Here is a 19,519-nt window from a genome sequence, read left to right on the forward strand (position 1 = left end):
TTGATTTATTTTTGTTTTCCTGTTGAATTCAGAAACTACAGATCGAAAACGAGAATAAAATTGTGTCACGAACAGAACTGGAAAAATCGTGTGACAATAAACGAACTCAGATATAGTTTGCAGTTTCACAAGCTTACTAGTTACCATCTATACCGAATTTTCACACACAGGGCCATATCACTCCAACCTTTAAAAATTTATCAAAGTGAAAAACATATAGAAAACATTATTAGAAGCACAGAGGCTGCCTTTTGTAGGATTGAGTTAGAATTTACGTGGCCGGAGTTGGGTAGAGATGGGTATGCATCTGGCGGGGGCAGCATGCATTCATCGCCATTGAAGTAAACTCTTCGAGGAAACGCCCATCCTTGTTTGAACGTGAAGGTATTCTGGTCCTTGCGCATAAGCACCTCAGACTGAATATTTCCTAATGGCCCAGCTTCCATTAATAGGTCATTGTAAAACTTCATGCCATAGAACATACCAGTGTCATCTGCAGATTACAGTCAATCGCGCTCGAACATTAGTACAAAACGCAAAATTCCAAGGGAATGAAGCTTTAGAAGCTTGTGATCGTAAGACACTTACTGACGGATTGGTAGGGGATGAGGGGCTTGTAATCAAAGCTAAAGACTTGAGTGACGTTGTTGAGATTAGGATGTTGTGCAACGAGCGTCCACTCTGTGTAGTTCATCCGATAGTTGAAGTTGGTGACAGACATCTTGACGCGCCAGTAGTCCTTATAGTTTTGCTTGACGTGCCAGTGTACTCGGATAGGGCACATATGATGTGTGCACTGAAGCAATGGCGAATTATCCTTTTTAGGTGTGTTTATTCCTGTTTTGTGTGCTAACACTGAGTCACTCCTGTATGCATTGCAGAAGAATGGCATCCGAAAATTAGGTCAAGTGAAGAATCTGTATTCTGTATAATGTGGATAGGGTTGTGGAGGCTTACTTGAGACAATTATTTTTGTTGTGACAACCACAAGCGCAAGACGGGCATGGAACAATGGTTTCATTGTAGAAGGACGAAAAGGAAACACAACAGCTCGGATGCTTGGAGGCAAGAAACTGCGAATAGGTGCACGTCACATTCCATGTCACTGCATTACAAGGTAAATTCATAGAAATTGTGAAGATGGTTGAAAAATGTGAGGTAGGAAGATCTCAGAGACATGAGAGTGAGAATCTTACTGAGTGCTTGAGTCTTTCGCCGGCGATCAGTCGTGAGGAAGACTGTGGACGGCACGACCTTTGCAGGGCCGCAAGTGTACCCTGGTCCGGGACCAAGCAAGGTGAAGTTTTTGGGCAGTTTCACCGTCTTGTTTGAAGTGCCGGCTTGCCCGACACTGACCTGGAAGCCGGAGACTGCAGCTAAGGGATCCTGTCCCCAAGACGCTAGGACACCACCTTTGCAACAATTAGTGAACTGCTGGTTGTAGGGAACTCCGGGAAGCAAGTCGACAACTGTTGGAGTTTTCTTGCAGCAATGTGGGATGGCTGCTTTGAATTTGGAACAGTCTCCTTGCTCTGTGGTTTGAGCTCCCACCATTGTCCAAATCACTTCCTTTTTCGCCCACGACCATGTTAGAGTCCACCCCGGGTTTGAGATTTGCCGGTACATTTGGAAGTTGTTCATCGTCACTGCAGCCTAACATAATTCAATGAAGGATAAGAATCTGATTTGTATTTTAATCAACAAGTCGCGGTTTTGAGACTCTCAATTTAGCTTCTGGCACTCCAACTTGTGTATTGTAATTTTCACACACGCGTCAGAAGTAAAATTGGAGAGTGAAAATCATTACTCTTGATCAATAGACAAAAACAAAGTAATTCAAAAACGATATCTTACAACATAACCATCTGGTGTCCAAGACATAACATCCCATTTGATCGTTATGTTTCCGGTTGGATCCAACGGATCATATGCCGCTAAAGATCACAAATCGAAACCCAAAGTCATCAAATGACCAAATAAAACCAGTGACAGAAAAGGTCTATTTTTCAAGTTGGATTTGTTATCAAGAACTTACATGCAGGTGATAATACCAAGCAATAGAGCACGGCCAAGAACGTGAACTTCATCCAAGACCAAGAACAACATGTGAGGCGGATGTTGTGAGTTTGGTTGGCCTGGTTTTCGAATTCCATGGCCTCGATTCACCGGTTCACATGCTCTCCTGCGGGCAGCGAGGACGGAATGAATGAAGAGGAGACAAAGATGTGTAGGGTGTTAAAAAGGAAAAGAGGAGAGACTGTATCAATGAAAGTGAATGCCTGCAGATGTCTCACCTAATGGTTGTTAGGTACAATCCAAGTGATATTTTCATACACATATATGTTACCTTATTTAAATTGTTTATCTGTGTTGTGTTTCCTGCATCTTGAAGCAAGTTTTGGTGAAGACTAATGATGTGAAAAGCTGGCGGGAGATGTTGAGATGCTTTGAAGACAACAGCCTAAAGGTCACTTTCTTTCAAACACTGTTGCTTCCTTACGTTATGAAAAATGCTAGGGAGACCATTTTTCATAGACGTGATGTGATATATCATATATATGAGCTCAAAATCCTCCCATTTTAGCCAAGAAAACATGTTACAGTTGGATTGCTTCAACTGCAAATTTTCTGTTCTCTTTTTTTCTTTTCACTACTACAGCCAAAACCACTTCCACCGTGCTTGCACTTTTTTTTTGTTGAAACAAGTTTAGGGAGAGATGGCTACTTTCACTACCAGCGCTAGGGCATACCCATAACTTTAAGCCGAACTTATGTGTGACATCTAATTGCCAGCTAACATTAGTATGAATTTACGTTGGAATTTATAGCTTGCACACCAACAAGAACTACTGGCAGGCAGAATCAAACTTAGATTGAAGGTTAACCATAAGCACACCCTTACCAACTGAACCAACTCTCGTCCTCAGTTCTCTTCAATAATTTATATGCATTGCTAATTACTCTCAAATTTACTTTTAGAGTAATGTTATTCATACCATGTTTTTGTACCACATTTTCATACCACCTTAGGTGGCATTTGATGTGGATAACCACATCATTTGAATTAATCAGATTTTTAAATTTAGTTCATTATTTAATATACTAATAATTAAGAAAAACTAGTTAATTAAATAATAATTGTGGTATACGACGAGTCTTTCTCCTTCATTTCCTTGGGTTTTGCAAATTTTTCAAATGATGTGGCTGTCCACATCAGACGCCACCTAAAGTGGTACAGAAATGTGGTATAAAAATATGGTATGAATAGCATTACTCTTACTTATATAGTATGGAAACATGCAAAGATAAATATAAGCAATCATAAGATTTTAATTGAGTTGAGTAGTGTTGTAACTAAGTAGCACATTAAAGGGTTGGTTGTTATTATTATTATTTTTTAGTACATCGATATTTTTAGACTAAGAGGAGGGGGAATTTAACAAAGTCACACAACGGACAGCCTAATTTAGTATTGAACTCGTCATATACGAGATTCGAACCTAAAAGGTTGGTTGTTTGAGAAAAACCTCTCCAGTCAAGTGAGGTGTGGTGGTCTTTGTGCTATTCACTTTGGTGAAGTCACATAACCTTTTAATTAAAATATAATTTTGAAGGATACTAGTCAATAACTAAGCATTAAACAGTAATCGTAGTTTATAAAGATAATTAAATATAAAACCAATTATGTAGTCAATTATTAGATTTAATCTATGAGATTTTGCTTGTCATTTTAGATTCATTGACTTATGATTCAACTAAGAAATATTCCTATTTTATAATGATGGCTCAGCCTATTTTAAAGGGTGTATGTTTACAACATTTCCAAGTACCATTTATACCCTTTTGATTGCACTTTGCACCGTTATTTCATGTTTACCCTTGATTTAGCCTGTCACATAGTTACACAACTCTATAGACGTAGTGACAGAGTTCACACATTCCCAATCTTTTCTCGTCCAATCCTTACACTAGCATTGAAGAAGATGGAACATCTTCAAAACCATCTTTTGGATTTCTGAGTCATGTCGTCCTTAGTGGCTAAAGCAGAAATAGACTAGTAGTAGTGCCGAAAGCTAAAGGGTAGCTAGTGTAGACGATGAAAATTGGGTTTGAATCAGCAGAGCTGGGTAGGGATGGATGTATCAGGAAGGGGCATCTCGCATTCTCGATCATCACCATTGAAGTAAATTTTCAATGGAAATGCCCACTTTGCTTCAATGTGAATACCTTCGTGTCTTTTCTGTTGAAATGGTATCAGGCTTTATGTTTTAGGTTGATTAACAAACAAAGATTGAAACATTATAACAGAAAATCTACACAGAGAAGGAAGAACACAGAGAATTGAGAATGTTCAGTATTTTTCTATATGAAAATCTCAAAGAATACAAGCCTATATTCTTCTAATCAGTCAAATGCTCAGATCTTATTTTTTTAGGGAGCAATGACTCATCTCCAGCCATTCAGGCCATCGGAGGCTACGATCCTTCCACTTGGAGGAGGATCGAATAACACAGTGCATCCCAAACAGATAAGAATAACAGTTGTGTAGGTTTCTAAAACAAGAAATAAAACTAGCCGTTACAAGTTTAAAGCTAACGACTATTTCTAAAAAAGGCAAGTTTTTCATCTCTTCGATTTCTTCATTCTCTTCACTTCCAATCTGCAGGATTGTCATCTGTAGATTGATTTAAGCTTAGTGTGCAGCTTAATTCTTAGCAGCATTTCCTAAGCTGCTTACTGGCTTAACTCCAAGCCTCAATCTCAATTGATTAAATATGTCCTTTGGCAAAGCATTTGTAAATATGTTTGCAAGTTGTTCTTCACTTCTGCAGAATTGCAAATCAATCACACCCTCTTGTAGAGCTTCCTTTATGAAATGATACCTTCTGTTTATATGTCTAGTTCTCTGATGAAAAACTAGATTCTTAGCCATAGATATAGCTGACATATTATCACAGAACAATGGTGTTGCCTCGGATTTCATCTCTCTAAAATCATCAAGGATAAACCTCAACCAAATGGACCGTGCTGTTGCCTCAAATGTTGAGACATACTCAGCTTCAGCAGTTGATAGTGAAACTGTGTTTTGTTTCACATATGCCCAAGAAAATGCTCCACTGCCAAAGCTAAATGCATAACCAGAGGTGCTTCTACTACTATATTCACTTCCTGCCTAATCTGCATCACAGAATCCAATAAGAATTGCAGACTTGTCTTTCATATAATCAATGCCATAGTTAAGGGTCTCTTACACATATCTTAGTACCCTTTGTGTAACCCCCAAATGCTTCTTGGTAGGACTATTCATGAACCTTGATGGTAAACTTGCAGCATACATTAGATCAGGTCTAGATGCTGTTAAATATAATAGGCTTCCCATTATTTTCCTGTAAAGTCCTTCATCAGCCAATTCACTCTCATCCACTTTCTTAAGTTTTTCACCAGTGGGCAAGGGAATGAATACTGGTAGACTTACTTTGATGGATGAATACTCCTTGATCAGTTTGTAGTATCCCCATGCCCAAGAAATGATGTAGAAATCCAAGATCTGACATTTCATATCTCTGCATCATCTCTCTTTTAAACTCAGTAAGCATCTTCTCATTGTTACCAGTGTAGACAATGTCATCAACAAATATTGAGACAATTATCAAACTTCCTTCATTATCAGATCTTGTATACAATGTGGCTTCACTTGTGCTTCTTTTGAACTTACACAGAGAGAGATATGCGTCAATCTCATTGTATTAGGCTCTAGGTGCCTTTTTAAGTCCATATAGAACCTTTCTTAACTTGTAAACCTTGTGACCTGCGTTTTTCAGCTCAAAACCTTCAGGATGTTCAACATATACTTCTTCATTAAGCACACCATTTAGGAATGCTGACTTAACATCTAACTGAAATAGCTTCCAACCCTTTTATGCTGCAAGAGCAATGAGAGTTCGAATTGTGTCTAACCTTGCCACTGGTGCAAAGGTTTTATTGTAATAAATCCCAGGTTTTTTGTGCATACCCTTTGGCTACAAGTCTGACCTTGTGTTTTTGAACTGTTCCATCCAAGTTAAGCTTAGTCTTAAACACCCATTTCACACTTATAACAAGTTTATCAACTGGCCTCTCAACAAGTTCCCAAGTATTGTTTTTTTCAATCATTTCCAACTCTACATTCATAGCTTTTTGCCAAGCTATAACACTTGATGCTTCTTGATAGTTCTCTGGTTCTATAATGCACATATGACACCTTGCATATATATCTTCCAGAGTTCTCAACTTCACTGGAGTGGAGCTAGGTGTGGAGCCTTGACTGTGACTTCCACCATTATCCTCAACTGACTCATCAACAATAGTGTTTAAATGATAACCTCCAGCATTATCAAACTGGGTTACATCAGTTTGTTCTTCACTAACTTTATCTTCTGTTCCATTCCCTTTAAGATTGAAAAGTATTAAGATAGACTCCACTTGGTTACTTTCCCAATTCCATGACTTGTTTTCACTGAAAATCACACTCTTTGAGAGTACAATTTTCTTAGATTGCAGATTATGCACTATATATCCCTTTTCATAGCTTTCATATCCCATGAAGACCCTATTTCTGTTTCTCTCACCAAATTTATGCCTCAAAGGTGATGAGACATGAGTATAGCAAACACAACCAAATACTTTCAGATGCTTAATTCCAGGCTTCCTACCTGTGAAAACTTCAAAAGGTGTTTTGTCCAACATAGACGTTGTAAAACATCTATTTTGAAGATAAACAACTGTGCTCACAGCTTCTGCCCAGAAAATCACAGGAATTCATTTCTCAGTCATCAAAGACCTTGCCATCTCACCAATTGTTCTATTTCTTCTCTTAGCAACTCCATTTTGCTGAGGGGAGTAGGCAATAGTCAGTTGCCTCTTCATTCCAATGCTTGCACAGTAATCTAGAAACTCATGTGAGGTGTATTCACCACCTTTATCGCTCCTTAGCTTCTTCAAACTGAAACCACTTTGCAGTTCAACAAAAGCTTTGAATTTCTTGAACACATTGAAGGCATCAGACTTATTTATGAGAAAGTATACCCAATACATTCATGAGAAATCATCAATGAATGTGATGAAATACATATTCCCTAAAATGGACTCATTTTTCATTGGTCCACACAAATCTGTGTGTACCGATTCAAATGGATAGCTTGCTCTCCATACTTTGTCTTTGTCAAATGGCTCTTTGTGATGTTTCCTTGAAACACAACCTTCACACACATATTCCATTTCTGTCAAAACAGGTAATCCAAATACTATTTCTTTTTTATGTATCTTCTTCATGCTAGCAAAATTAAGTGTCCAAGCCTTCTGTGCCAGATCCAAAAGTCTTTAATCACTGATGTTTTTCTTGCTGTAGGTGTTATAGATTCTAATGAAAGGGGAAAACATTGATTTCCTGCCATGATCACTTTTGTTACAACATTGTGAGGCTTCTATCATCAAAGATAACTACCATATTGCCCCCAAATAGAACATAGTATCCATGCTCAATCATCTGTCCTACACTTAGTAAATTCTCATCCAAACCTGGAACCAGCAACATTTCATTTATATATTTTTTCCCACGCTAAGTTTCAACCACTAGAGTGCCTTTTTTCAATTACTTGTACAAGATCTCCAGTGCCCATTTTAACTTTACAAGTCACAGATCTGTCAATGTTTATTAACACAGACTCTTGAGATGTCATATGGTTGCTGCAGGCACTATCCACAAACCATACACTTCTATCTTGCATAATTGAAGAGTGACAAGCATAGAACATGGTTCTTGTGGGTATTTCTTCTTCCCTTGCACAATTGGCTACTTGCTTATGACTATCATAGTCCTTTGCAATATGCCCAAACCGGTTGCATTTTCCACACTTGGTTTTTCCTTTGTATATGCACACACCAAAATGATATTTCTGACAAACTTGACACTGTGGTTTCACACCACTTTGACTACTACTCATTTACTTGTTCTGTGAATTGAACCTATTGTTCCAATTTCCTCCAGAACTCTTGTTCTAGCTTGAGCCATTGTTGTTGTTCAAGTTTCCACTTGGAGACCAATTTGACCCCTTCTTGTATTGTCCCTGCCATTTTTTATTTGGCCTACTCTGTGAACCTTTGTAGGTATCAGTGACTTGGTTATTGCCAACTCTGAGGATACTAAAAGCTCTCTTAGTTCCTGTCAATTTATCCCTTTCATCATGCAAGTCTTCCCTTTTATCATAGACCTTGACATATGCAATGACTTCTTCGACTCTAATAACATCCAGATCTTGAATTTCCTCAATGATAGACACAATGGACTTATACCTTCTACTTCATCAATAGTTTTTGCACAATTCTTTTATCAGACACATCTTCACAAAGTGATTTCAGATTATTCACAATTCCAAAAAACCTAGCCAAATAGTCATCTAGGTTTGCACCATCTGTCATTCTCATATACTCAAAATCCGCCCTAACTGCTTGAAGTTTTACAGCTCTTACCTTTTTATCTCATCTGAACTCTCTTCTCAGAATATCTCAAGCCCTTTTTGCAGTCTCTTCATTTTTTATGCGAGGGAAGAGTTCATAAGTGATTGCCCCTTGAATGAGACTCAGCGCCTTGGCGTTTTTTATTTTGTCTTCTCTGGAAATGGTGGGTGCTGCCACTAGAACTTGCTCAGCCTCACTTTTTTCATCTCTAGAGCCTTCTTCCTCCTCGAGAATTAGATGCGGTTGTACTCCGATCTCTACTACATCTCATAAGTCATGTGTTATGATGATAGTCTCCATTTTGACAACCCAAAAATTGTAGTTTGCACCATCAAACTGTGGAGTTCGTAAATCTCCACTTGAAAAACCTGATCCCACCATTTTCTTAGTGAGTATCAATGAACCAACCAATAAAGGAACCACCTTTATATCTTCTGGGAATTTTTTTAGGAAGAACCTCTCATCTCTCACAGTTTACGCCCCTTTCTGGAATCAAACCTAGCTATCATGCTTTATGTTTTAGGTTGATTAACAAACAAAGACTGAAACTTTATAACAGAAAATCTACCCAGAGAAGGAAGAACACAGAGAATTGAGAATGTTTAGTATTTTTCTATATGAAAATCTCAGAGAATACAAGCCTATATTCTTCTAATCAGTCAAATGCTCATATGCTATATTTTAGGGAGCAAGGACTCATCTTCAACCATTTAGGCCATCGGAGGCTACGATCCTTCCACTTGGAGGAGGATCGAATAACATAGTACATCCCAAACAGATAAGAATAACAGTTTTGTAGGTTTTTAAAACAGGAAATAAAACTAGCCGTTACAAGTTTAAAGCTAACAGCTATTTCTAAAAAAAGGCAAGTTCTTCATCTCTTCAATTTCTTCATTCTTTTCACTTCCAGTCTGCAGGATTGTCATCTGTAGGTTGATTTTAGCTTAGTGTGCAACTTAATTCTCAACACTTTCGGAGAATCAGCTCTGATTCGACATGTCCAGCTTTCGTTAGTAGGTCGTTATGATCTTTTACGCCAAAAAACATGCCAGTGTCGTCTGCATATTCAAAGTGTAACAAGTTGAGAAAAATAAATAGTACTAATGTACGAAAATTGTTCTTTATAGTTCTGTTGTAGACTTACTTGAGTTGTAGTGAATGAGTGGCTTATAGAGAAAGCTCGAGACATTGGCAAGTTTATCAAGATTTGGATGCTTAGCATCTAGAGTCCACTATGTGTAATTCATCCAGTAGTTGAAGTTCGTGACTGAAATTCCCATTCGCCAACACGCCCGGTAGTTAGCCTTTGCATGCCAATGAACTCAAATCGGGCGCATGTGATGTTTACATAGTAAGATTGATGCATTTTTTCTCAACTGAGGTATTTGAGCTTACCGCACTTGAATCATTAGGGTCATTATATCTGCATATGTTCTAATGTTAGAACTTACAGAGGCAGATAATATATATATATATATAAGGGAGACTTTGGATGAGGTCTATATCTATCAATATTCTTTTATTGAAATCTTGTTGGTTTTCAATTTTTGATCTAAGTCCTTGAAATTAATGTGATAATTTATTTCTATTTATGTTACTATATTTTTTTAAAATAAAAATTGAAATTTATAATTGTTTATGTTAATGAGATTTTAAATCAAAACCCATTATTTGTGGGATTAAAAATATTAAAATATAAACTATACTATTGTGTGTGTGTGTGTGTAAAAACATGAGTACATTCATAAAAATTAACAAAAAAAATTAGTGTACCAAAACATGGGTACATTCTTCAAAACCACAAAAAAAATAGATATTAGACTTAATAACATTATTAAATTTCTTCGATGAAACTTAACATGATTACAGTCTCAAATCAAAGAAAAAGAATGTACCCATATAAATTTGAAAAAAAAATTACTAGCAAAAAATGTACCCATATAAGTTTAAACATGAATACATTTTTTTTTTTGCTAGCAAAAAATGGTACATTTTACATATAACAAATTGGTATATTTAAGAATGGGTAAATTTTAAGATTAAAAATTTGAAAAAAAGCTAATGGGTACAAACTTATTCTAATTTTTTATTTATTTTGGAAATGTTTTGGATTAAAAATTAGTTAGGAGTTTAATAAAGGTAGGAGTATTAAAATCCTAAATCAATTATTAATTTTTATTTTAAAAAATTATGTAACTGACATGTAAATTCATTAATACATTAATGCTAAGGACTTGGATCAAAATCTGAAAACTAATAAGATTTCAGTAAATGAACATTAGTAACTAGGGACCAGATACTAATTATTCCTATATATAAACTTGTATGTGTAAAAATTTGAACAGGCTAAGAAACTTATGCTTGTATGGGTACTACTTACGCGCAATTTTTCTTATGCTTACAGCCGCAAACGCAAGACAGACAAAGAGTGATCATCGGGTTGTAAAACGATGACAGAGGGATACAAGAAGTAGGGTTTTGGGAAGCTAGCATTTGTGAGTAACTACATGTCAAACTCCATGTCACTGCCAAAAAAGGAAACATAATGTTTACTTGTTAGAGAGATCGTTTCTTATTTTTATGTTGAAGTAATTTATGTTCGTGGTGAGAATTTCCACTGGGGATGTTTCCTAGCCGACAAGCACACAGCTCCCCGAGAGGTTGGCGCCAGTTGATGCTTTCTATCGGGCTTCTGCTTCACTGGCGGGCTTATCGGGCAAGGCTTGTCGGGCAAAGCTGAAAGAGAATGACAGAGTTAACTTTGAAAGGTGCCTTCGTGGGGCCTTAGGTGTAGACCTTGAGGCTCACAATTAAGATTAACTTTTAAGTGCTCAGGCGTGCCACTGCCATCTTCAGCATGGCAGATGTAAAACGGATGTTGAGTTTTAGTTGTATATATACCCGAGAGACTATGTTAATTATGACAGGTGCCTTTGTGGGGCCTTAGGTGTAGGCCTTGAAGCTTCCAGTCAATAACTAACTCAGTACTCGAACATATAATGTTCGTTTCATTGATTGTATGAGTCTTATAACCATTATACTTCTGATTACCTGAGCCCGAAGAGCAAAATGAATCCAAATAGGTGCCTTTGTAGGGCCTTAGATATAGGCCTTAAAGTTTCCCATCAGAATTCCTTCTATACTCAAACGTTCTAGCCCGAGGAATAGAATGAATCCAAATAGGTGCTTTTGTAGGGCCTTAGGTGTAGACCTTAAGGCTTCTTATCAGAATTCATTCCATACTCAAACGTTCTATAGTAATCATAATATAATAGAAATAAAACTAAGGGATATGTCGATTACTTGCGCCCCAAGTAACTTCGGACTTCTTGTTATCAAAACTTGTCGTGGATGGGTTAAGTCCACATAAGGTTTTTTTTTATGCCTTGAGGCCAAGGACTTTTAAGTGATCAAATCTTACATGCCCGAGGGCTTAGAACTTCGATCTGGTTTGAACTGTGACGACATATTCAAATCAGATTCAAGCACTGAGAGAGTATTTTAATAGTCATCTTACTAGAAATAACTTGAATACAACTTGAAGTATACAACATATTGCTAGGTTAATGAATGAAAAGATAGAAACAAAGAGGGTCAGGCAAGGTTTAACCTTGTCGGGCAAGGCTGATCGTCTTGCAACTTCCTATCTTTGTGGTTTATCAAGGGGGTTGAGAGCTTTAGGAAAGGGGTAGGGAGATGAGTTTACATAAAGAAATCGATACTACAGCAGGTTCTTGACAAGGTAGCAGAGCTATTACAAAGGGTTTTTTTTGTAAGGGTTTATCCCGATAGGGATGAAGGCTTGGGCTGACTACAGCTTCGTTTGAAGGCAAATCTGGCTTTGAGCAGAGTTTGTGCTTGTATTTGTTTGTTTTGATTGAGTGTCTCTATCTCTGATTTCTCTTTCTTTTTTTATAGACACTTCAGTTTGGCTTCATGTATCAACAATCTTGCCCAAATGCAGCTTGAAAGGTGATGACTCATCAGCTATTTACTTGTACTGCCACTGTAAAGTACTTTTGGGCTGATTAGCTGGCTGGTCTATACCACTTGGTCTTTGGGTAGGTGAGCAAGTGATGCAAATGATCTGCACCTAGTCGAGAAAGGCATTTTCTGCCTTCTGGGCTTGGGCTGGACTTCGGGCTTCTCTCATCTTTTTGGGCCAACTCCCTTTTGAGCCCAAAGTTTAAGTTTTAACCCAAACAGTGCCCCCTTCAATCAATATTCAGACTGGAATTCCAGGCGCCAGTATTGATTGAATATCCGCATGCTTGTATACCTACTCTTGGAACTTGTGTTTTCTAGACAGGATGTCTACGATCTTGCATCTCTTACTCTTCTCATGGCCTTTGGGCTATCCTCTGTGGTTTCTATAAATTCAGGCTTGAAATTGCTTCTGTTCAGCCAACAGACCTCCTTCAGCTTTCGCTTTTATTAACCCTGAGTACTTCTGCTTCCTTAGTTTTCTTCCCAAAACTGTAAAATGAGCTCTTCAGGATTCAAGTGGGGTTTTCTAAAACTCCATTTTCGCAAGAAAAAGAGTTTTCATCAGATAACTACTATCTCCAACACCTTTGGTCAAACACCCCGCTATCCCCAACACCCTTGGTCAGGCGGTTTACTTATGAAGGCTGGTCTTGCTGCTATGGTAAGTCAGGCTTCACCATCATGTATGGTGATGACTCTGCTTGAGGATCCTCTACCAAGCTCATCTTGGCCGCACAACCCGATCACCTGATCGGATTTTATCCATGAAGATATCGGAAAACCGGCTGAGACACCATTGCACCTGGAAGGAATCAAACGTAGCACATCGGAATTGAATATGTTGTAAATTTCACCAATTTGTCGAAATGAAATAAACATTACTTTGTGTCTTCCTGTCTTCTTGAATGATTGATGAACATACACTGCACTTTAATATCCCGAAGCCTGCTTTACTTTGCATCTTCTTCAATATAACAATCTTTAACATCCCATAATGTAGGACAATACTTTTTCAAGAATTTAACATTAATGGGATGTTTTTGCCAATTTCCTTCGAGGTCCGCCAAGTAATATCCTCATTTGTCTAATACTCGACTAATCATGAAAAGACCTTCCCATGTCGGGCTCCATTTTCCAAAGCCCCTAAGCTGAGCTCCTAGAGGAAGGACTGCCTTCCACACCAAATCTCCTTCCTTGAAAGACTTTATCTTCACCTTTTTGTTATAAGCTCGGGCAACAGCTTTCTTCCCTTCCTGAATCTGGTTCAAGGTTTCAATTCGAGCTACATCTAAGTCTTCAATCCCTTAACACATGGCTTCGATATACTCCTCACTGTGTAACCCAAACTGATTTTGAATTCTGACAGAACTTACATTGATCTCCATGGAAAGCACTACATCTTGCCCGAAAGTTAAAGCATAAAGAGTTGTCCCTATTCCTGCCCTCTTGGAAGTTCTGTATGCCCACAAAGTATTCCCCAGCTTTTCATGCCACATTTCCGGACTATCTATCACCATTCTTTTGATAATGTTTACCAAAATCTTGTTGTTGGATTCTGCCTGGCCATTTGACTGCGGGTAGTAATGACTAGACTGGATCATCTTTATTTTGTATTTGCTTACAAACTCTTTAACTTCTTTTGAAATAAAAGATGGCCCTCAATCCGTTACTATGGTTTCGGGCACCCCAAATCTATACAGAATCTTGGTCTCAATAATTTTTTTTACTGCAGCTGAGGTTATGGATTTTACGGCCGAGGCATCTACCCATTTGGTGAAGTAATCCGTTTCTATAATTATGAAAGTATGCCCCTTGCTAGAAGCCGGATAGATCTGCCTGATGAAATCCATTGCCCATCCTCTGAAGGGCCAAGGCTTGACTACTGGATTTAAAAGCACTGAGGGCACATGTTGGAGAGGATCATGCCTCTGACATTCTTCACAGCCTCAGGCATAAGACTTGCAATCTTTCTCCATATCGGGCCAGAAATAACCATACCTTCTAAGTAACCACCTCATTTTCGTTCCAGCCTGATGTGCTCCGCAAATTCTTTCATGTACTTCGACCATTACTCTTATAGATTTCTCTTAGCCTAAGCATTTCAATAATAACCCGTCTGGAGTTTTTCTTAGCATGTCATTCGCCCATAAGACATACTTAGTTGCTTGCTGTATATCCTTTTTGCTTGTGGGTGAAGAAGGATCTTTTAAATGATGGATGATGGGCGACCTCCAATCTTCTATCTCAGTTTCTAGAACCATTACATCCAGACTAAATCCTCTTTCCAGGATAGAAGGAAGATTTCTTCTTTGAATCTCGACATCCAACCCATATTTTCTTTCCTGTATTGGCATGCCTGAAGCTAATTGCTCTATCTCGTTAGCCACTAGGTTGGATCCTCTGGGAACATAACTAACCGATATCTCAGAATCCTAATAACTCAGCAATTGCGTGGCCGCCAAGTAATATCCGGCCATGGTGATATGTCTGCACTTGAACTCCCCATTTAGCTGGTTTATTACTAACTCTGAATCGCCAAAGACCTCTACCTCCATTGACCCCAAATCCATCAAGATTTCCAAACCAATTATTAAGGCCTCATACCCTGCCCTATTATTGGTATTCCCTTGGTAATCTAAGAGAAATGAGTAATAATGATAAACCCCTTGAAGGTTGATAATTATAATCCCAGCTCCTGAAGCCTTCTGAGTGTGGGAACCATCAAAATATAGCTTCCAATGAGTAATCCATAGACCAGCCACTCTTTTTATCTCTTGCTGGACCCACTCCTCTTTGCCCGAGACACCTTTGCTTGGTGGGATCCAAACACTAGTAACTTCCAGGGTTCCTGGGATATTGATCATCTCATCTAAAGACTCTTGATGCTCCGCCAAGAAGTCAGCAATTGCTTGGCCTTTGACTGCCCTTTGGGGTACATACTAAAAGCTGAATTCTGATAATGCTAGAATCCACTTCCCAATCCTTCCTGTTAGCATTAGCTTTGATAACATGTACTTTATCACATCTGTCTTGGCGATGATGTGCACGTGACAAGGTAACATGTAATGCCTCAGCTTATTGGCAGTAAAATACAGAGCTAAGCATAATCTCTTTACTGGGGAATATCATGTTTCTACCTCAGTCAGAATTCTACTGAGGTAGTACACTACCTACTCTTTCCCGCCTTCATTATTTTGAGCTAGCAAACTTCCGATTGATTTATCTGAAGCGGAGATATATAACTTTAAGGGTTTTCCCCTTTGAGGTGGTACCAACACTGGAGGAGAAGTCAAATAAGCTTTGATACTGTCGAAAGCCTTTTGGTGTGGTGGTCCCCACTCGAAATTCTCCTTATTCTTCATTCTTAGCAAAGGAGTCAGCGGCTGGATCTTGCCCGCTAAATTGGCAATGAATCTTCTCAAGAAATTAATTTTGCCTAGCAGCCTCTGGAGTTGCACCTTGTTGATGGGTGAAGGCGACTCCATTATTGCCCGCGATTTGTTCTTGTCCACTTCTACACCTCTTTGATGAACCAGGAATCCCAAGAAGTTGCCCGCTCTCACTCCAAACGCGCACTTCTTTGGATTCATCTTCAATTTGTGGACCCTCATTCTTGTCAATGCCTGCTTGAGGTCTATCAGATGTTGCTCTTCTGTCTTGGATTTCACCACGATGTCATCAATATACACCTCCATATTATGGCCAATAAGATCATGAAAGATGGCATTCATTGCCCTTTGGTAAGTCGCACCAGCATTCTTGAGCCCGAATGGCATGACCATATATTCATATGCCCCCACATGCCCAGGACACCTAAAAGTTGTTTTATGTATATCCTCCGGAGCCATCTTTATTTGATTATACCCGGCATTTCCATCCATAAAAGATAAGACTTTGTGTTTTGCTACTGCATCTATGGATAGATCTGCCATGGGCATGAGATACTCATATTTCGGTGTAGCGCCATTAATATTTTTGTAATCAACACAACATCGTACTGCTTTTGTTATGGCCTTTAAAACGGGTACAATGTTAGCTAACCACTCCACATATTTGGCTTGCCTGATAAATCCAGCTTTTACTAGCCTCTCAATCTCTTCTTTGACCTTCTCTTCTATCTCATTCGACATCCTTCGTGGTGCTTGCTTAACAGGTTTATATCCCTCCTTGATGGGCATTTTGTGTTCCACCAAGGTTGCATCTAAACCTGGCATCTCAGTATAATGCCAAGCAAAACAATCTTTGAATTATTGCAAAAGACAAATAATTTTTGCCCGATCATCAATCTCCAATAAACCACTAATTTGTATTGGTCTTGGATCTTCCTCTGTCCCTAGATCAATAACTTCCAGAGGATCTTGGACCTCTGGTGGTGGCTTATCAGGTTCTGCACACAAAAATTCAACTAGCTCCGGGCTCTCGGGCAGGTCGTCTGGCCCATCTAGGTCATATATGCACTGGGCCATTTGAATGGCCTTTTCCAATTCTTCTCAACAAGATTCCTCTCTGCTTTCATCCTGGCTGGTTGAAGCTCCTACCCGCAATTCCTGCTCTTCTCTGTCTAAGAGCTCCATTTCTTGTCTTCTTCCTTTCCCATACACCAACAGTCGTTTAATCAGGGATCTAACTGCCATTACCTGATCCTTCGTTTTTTGTTCTGTCATTGATGATGTAGGGGCGTTGGGATAATACAAGGTTTATTCCACTCCTCTCTAGTAAGAATCATTCCTTGTTCTAGAAGCTTTTGGGCCGTCACCTTGGTAGGGCGGCCGTTCTCATCTACTCCTGAACATTTCAAAATTCCTACGTTGGGATTGTAGAAACTTGCTTCAGCAACATTGGCTGTGGGAAGAAATGGTCGTGATTCGGCCTCTACCATCTCTCAAAAGCCTGGTCCCACTGCGCCTGCCTCATAATAAACATCCACTTGTTGATGTAGAGTGGAGGGTATGGCAAGACTTTGGTGGATCCAATCTTTTCCAAGTAAGGCTCCATAAGTGGAAGTGCAGTCCACCACAAAGAATGCCAACATGATCTGTTTAGACCCCAAATCCACTTCTAAAGGCAATATCCCATGAGTCTTGGTGATAGCGCCCGAGAAGCTAGAAACCATGAGGTCTATAGGAATAAGATCCTCTGTGCCTCTCCCCAACTTTTTCATTTGCTTAGCCGGTAATATATTAACAGCTGCTCCTCCATCAATTAAAATCCTTTTGAAGGGCACCCCTTCCAAATGAGCTGTAACATATATGGGCTTCAGATGATTGGCAAGCGAAATGTTCGAGCGGCTAAACACTATTTTGTCTGTATATATCCTTAAAGGACCATCTTTGGATGCTTCAAATGATTCAGTTTTTCCCGATTCTCCCTCTTCAGCTACCTCTACACTGACATGGGCCAGCATTGGCTTAGTTGTCACATAGTCTCCTTCCATCATGGCAGGCTGATTAGGTCTGGCACTAAACATGGCAGATAACACATACGCCATGTTAATATGAAAGTTGCTAGGCTCTGGAAATTCTTCTTTCTTGCTCCCAATCTGGTCCATGAACTCATCTAACCAAGTCATCGCATCTGCTGGAAGCAGTGGTTCTGGTGCCCCCTCCTGCTGACTCACGCCTGAATACGATGTTTGCTTTGGAACTTCCCCGAAAAGATTCACTAATGATGGAAAAGGTGGTTTTCTTTCAGGTGAAACAGTTCCAAAACAAATAGGCTGATCTGTCTTCCATCCGGAGTTGGCACCATGATCATATCTTCTTGAGTTCTCCTCAAGATCCTATATTTCCTAGGGTGTAGGCTTTGTGGCACATGGTTTTCCTCGCCTTCAGTCTTGCTATTAGCATTTTCCACCTTTTTTTTACTCCTCCAGCGGAGCTGACTACTCCCCCCAGATGACGTTTTCTCCAACTTTTGATTTTTGAATGCTTCCGACGTCGCATGGGTTTTTAAGGAGGTCATGTAGGCTTTGTGTTGCCTTTGAACCCTTCTGACCATAGAGGCTCCCATTTGTTTAACGGGCTGTCCATTTTTCCCAACCACGTATCATTTTCGCCCGAGGCGGGCAGGGTTATCTTTTTTGACAAGATTTGTTATCCTGTCATTTCTCCTGACTTCTCTTCCCATATGGCCGTACTGAGAGTGCTCTACACCCCTCTCTTTCGGCTTCTTGGCATCTTTATCTTTTGCCTCCTCAGAAACTTCATGATTGCGAATTATCTCTAATAAAGCCCTAGGTTGGGAATCACCTCCTAACTGCTGAAAAACACTTCGAGAGGTATCCCTTCCTGCAATCCGCCGAGCTTTCTCATGTGCCTCTCCTCTCTTTTCTTCTTCATTCCTTCTGATCAGTTCATGATCTATGAGGGCTCATGTGGGCGGTATTTCGAGCTCACACTCGCATTGGCACTTACTACACAGCACCATCCCTTTGATTATAGCTGCTCTTGGATATTCGGGCAAGTTGACCACCCCTTTTGTGGGTTTGTCAACCAATCTTCTTTCTTCTTCCCTTGTGAACTTTTCTTTCCCCTTCTCAGCCCAGGCCATACTAATCATATTTATTGGGGCCCCTGAGAAGGGATCCGTAGGTTTATCCATCACTGCTTCCCCTGGCTGGTTGGTTTTAAATCTTATCTTCTCTCTATCATCTTTTTCCCCAAGTTGAGGTAAAGATATAGGAATAGTTGGTCTTATAACCGGGTCAGCTTCCTTTTTGAAGCCTGCGTATGCGTTCTCCAGTCTTTGTAGCACTTGCAACAAAGCAGTTTGCAAATCTTCTGATCGTTGTGACATATCTCTTTTGATCAAATGTATCCCATCGGGCGTGCCAAAACTATGTTCGTGGAGAGAATTTCCACTGGGGATGTTTCCTAGCCGACGAGCACACAACACCCCGAGAGGTTGGCGCCAGTTGATGCTTTCTGTCGGGCTTCTGCTTCAATGGTGGGCTTATCGGGCAAGGCTTGTCGGGCAAAGTTGAAAGAGAATGACAGAGTTAACTTTGAAAGGTGCCTTCGTGGGGCCTTAGGTGTAG

At 39.5% G+C, this 19,519-nt stretch overlaps 2 protein-coding genes and 1 long non-coding RNA gene across 3 annotated transcripts; 1 reads left to right on the top strand and 2 right to left on the bottom strand.

The window, feature by feature from the left end:
- Positions 1–78: 78 nt before the first annotated feature.
- LOC126625764 (COBRA-like protein 4) lies at positions 79–2,237 on the bottom strand. The gene is made up of 6 exons (XM_050294825.1): positions 2,036–2,237; positions 1,855–1,934; positions 1,197–1,653; positions 958–1,105; positions 589–866; positions 79–493 (listed from the first exon to the last, which is right to left on the bottom strand). The coding sequence occupies exons 1-6, from the start codon at positions 2,151–2,153 to the stop codon at positions 201–203; spliced, it is 1,374 nt and encodes a 457-aa protein (XP_050150782.1). The 5' UTR covers positions 2,154–2,237; the 3' UTR covers positions 79–200.
- On the top strand, positions 2,221–11,389 carry LOC126625767 (uncharacterized). The gene is made up of 3 exons (XR_007624476.1): positions 2,221–2,308; positions 2,393–2,467; positions 10,901–11,389. It is a non-coding gene; the product is annotated as an uncharacterized LOC126625767 (long non-coding RNA).
- A 1,760-nt stretch (positions 11,390–13,149) lies between these two features.
- On the bottom strand, positions 13,150–14,084 carry LOC126625633 (uncharacterized). Its single transcript, XM_050294672.1, has 4 exons — positions 13,857–14,084; positions 13,595–13,742; positions 13,438–13,462; positions 13,150–13,285 (listed from the first exon to the last, which is right to left on the bottom strand). Exons 1-4 carry the CDS (start codon positions 14,082–14,084, stop codon positions 13,150–13,152), a joined length of 537 nt encoding a protein of 178 aa, XP_050150629.1.
- Positions 14,085–19,519: the final 5,435 nt, after the last annotated feature.

The sequence above is a fragment of the Malus sylvestris genome, chromosome 6 (genome assembly GCF_916048215.2).
Source record: "Malus sylvestris chromosome 6, drMalSylv7.2, whole genome shotgun sequence".
NCBI classification, from domain to species: Eukaryota; Viridiplantae; Streptophyta; class Magnoliopsida; order Rosales; family Rosaceae; genus Malus; species Malus sylvestris.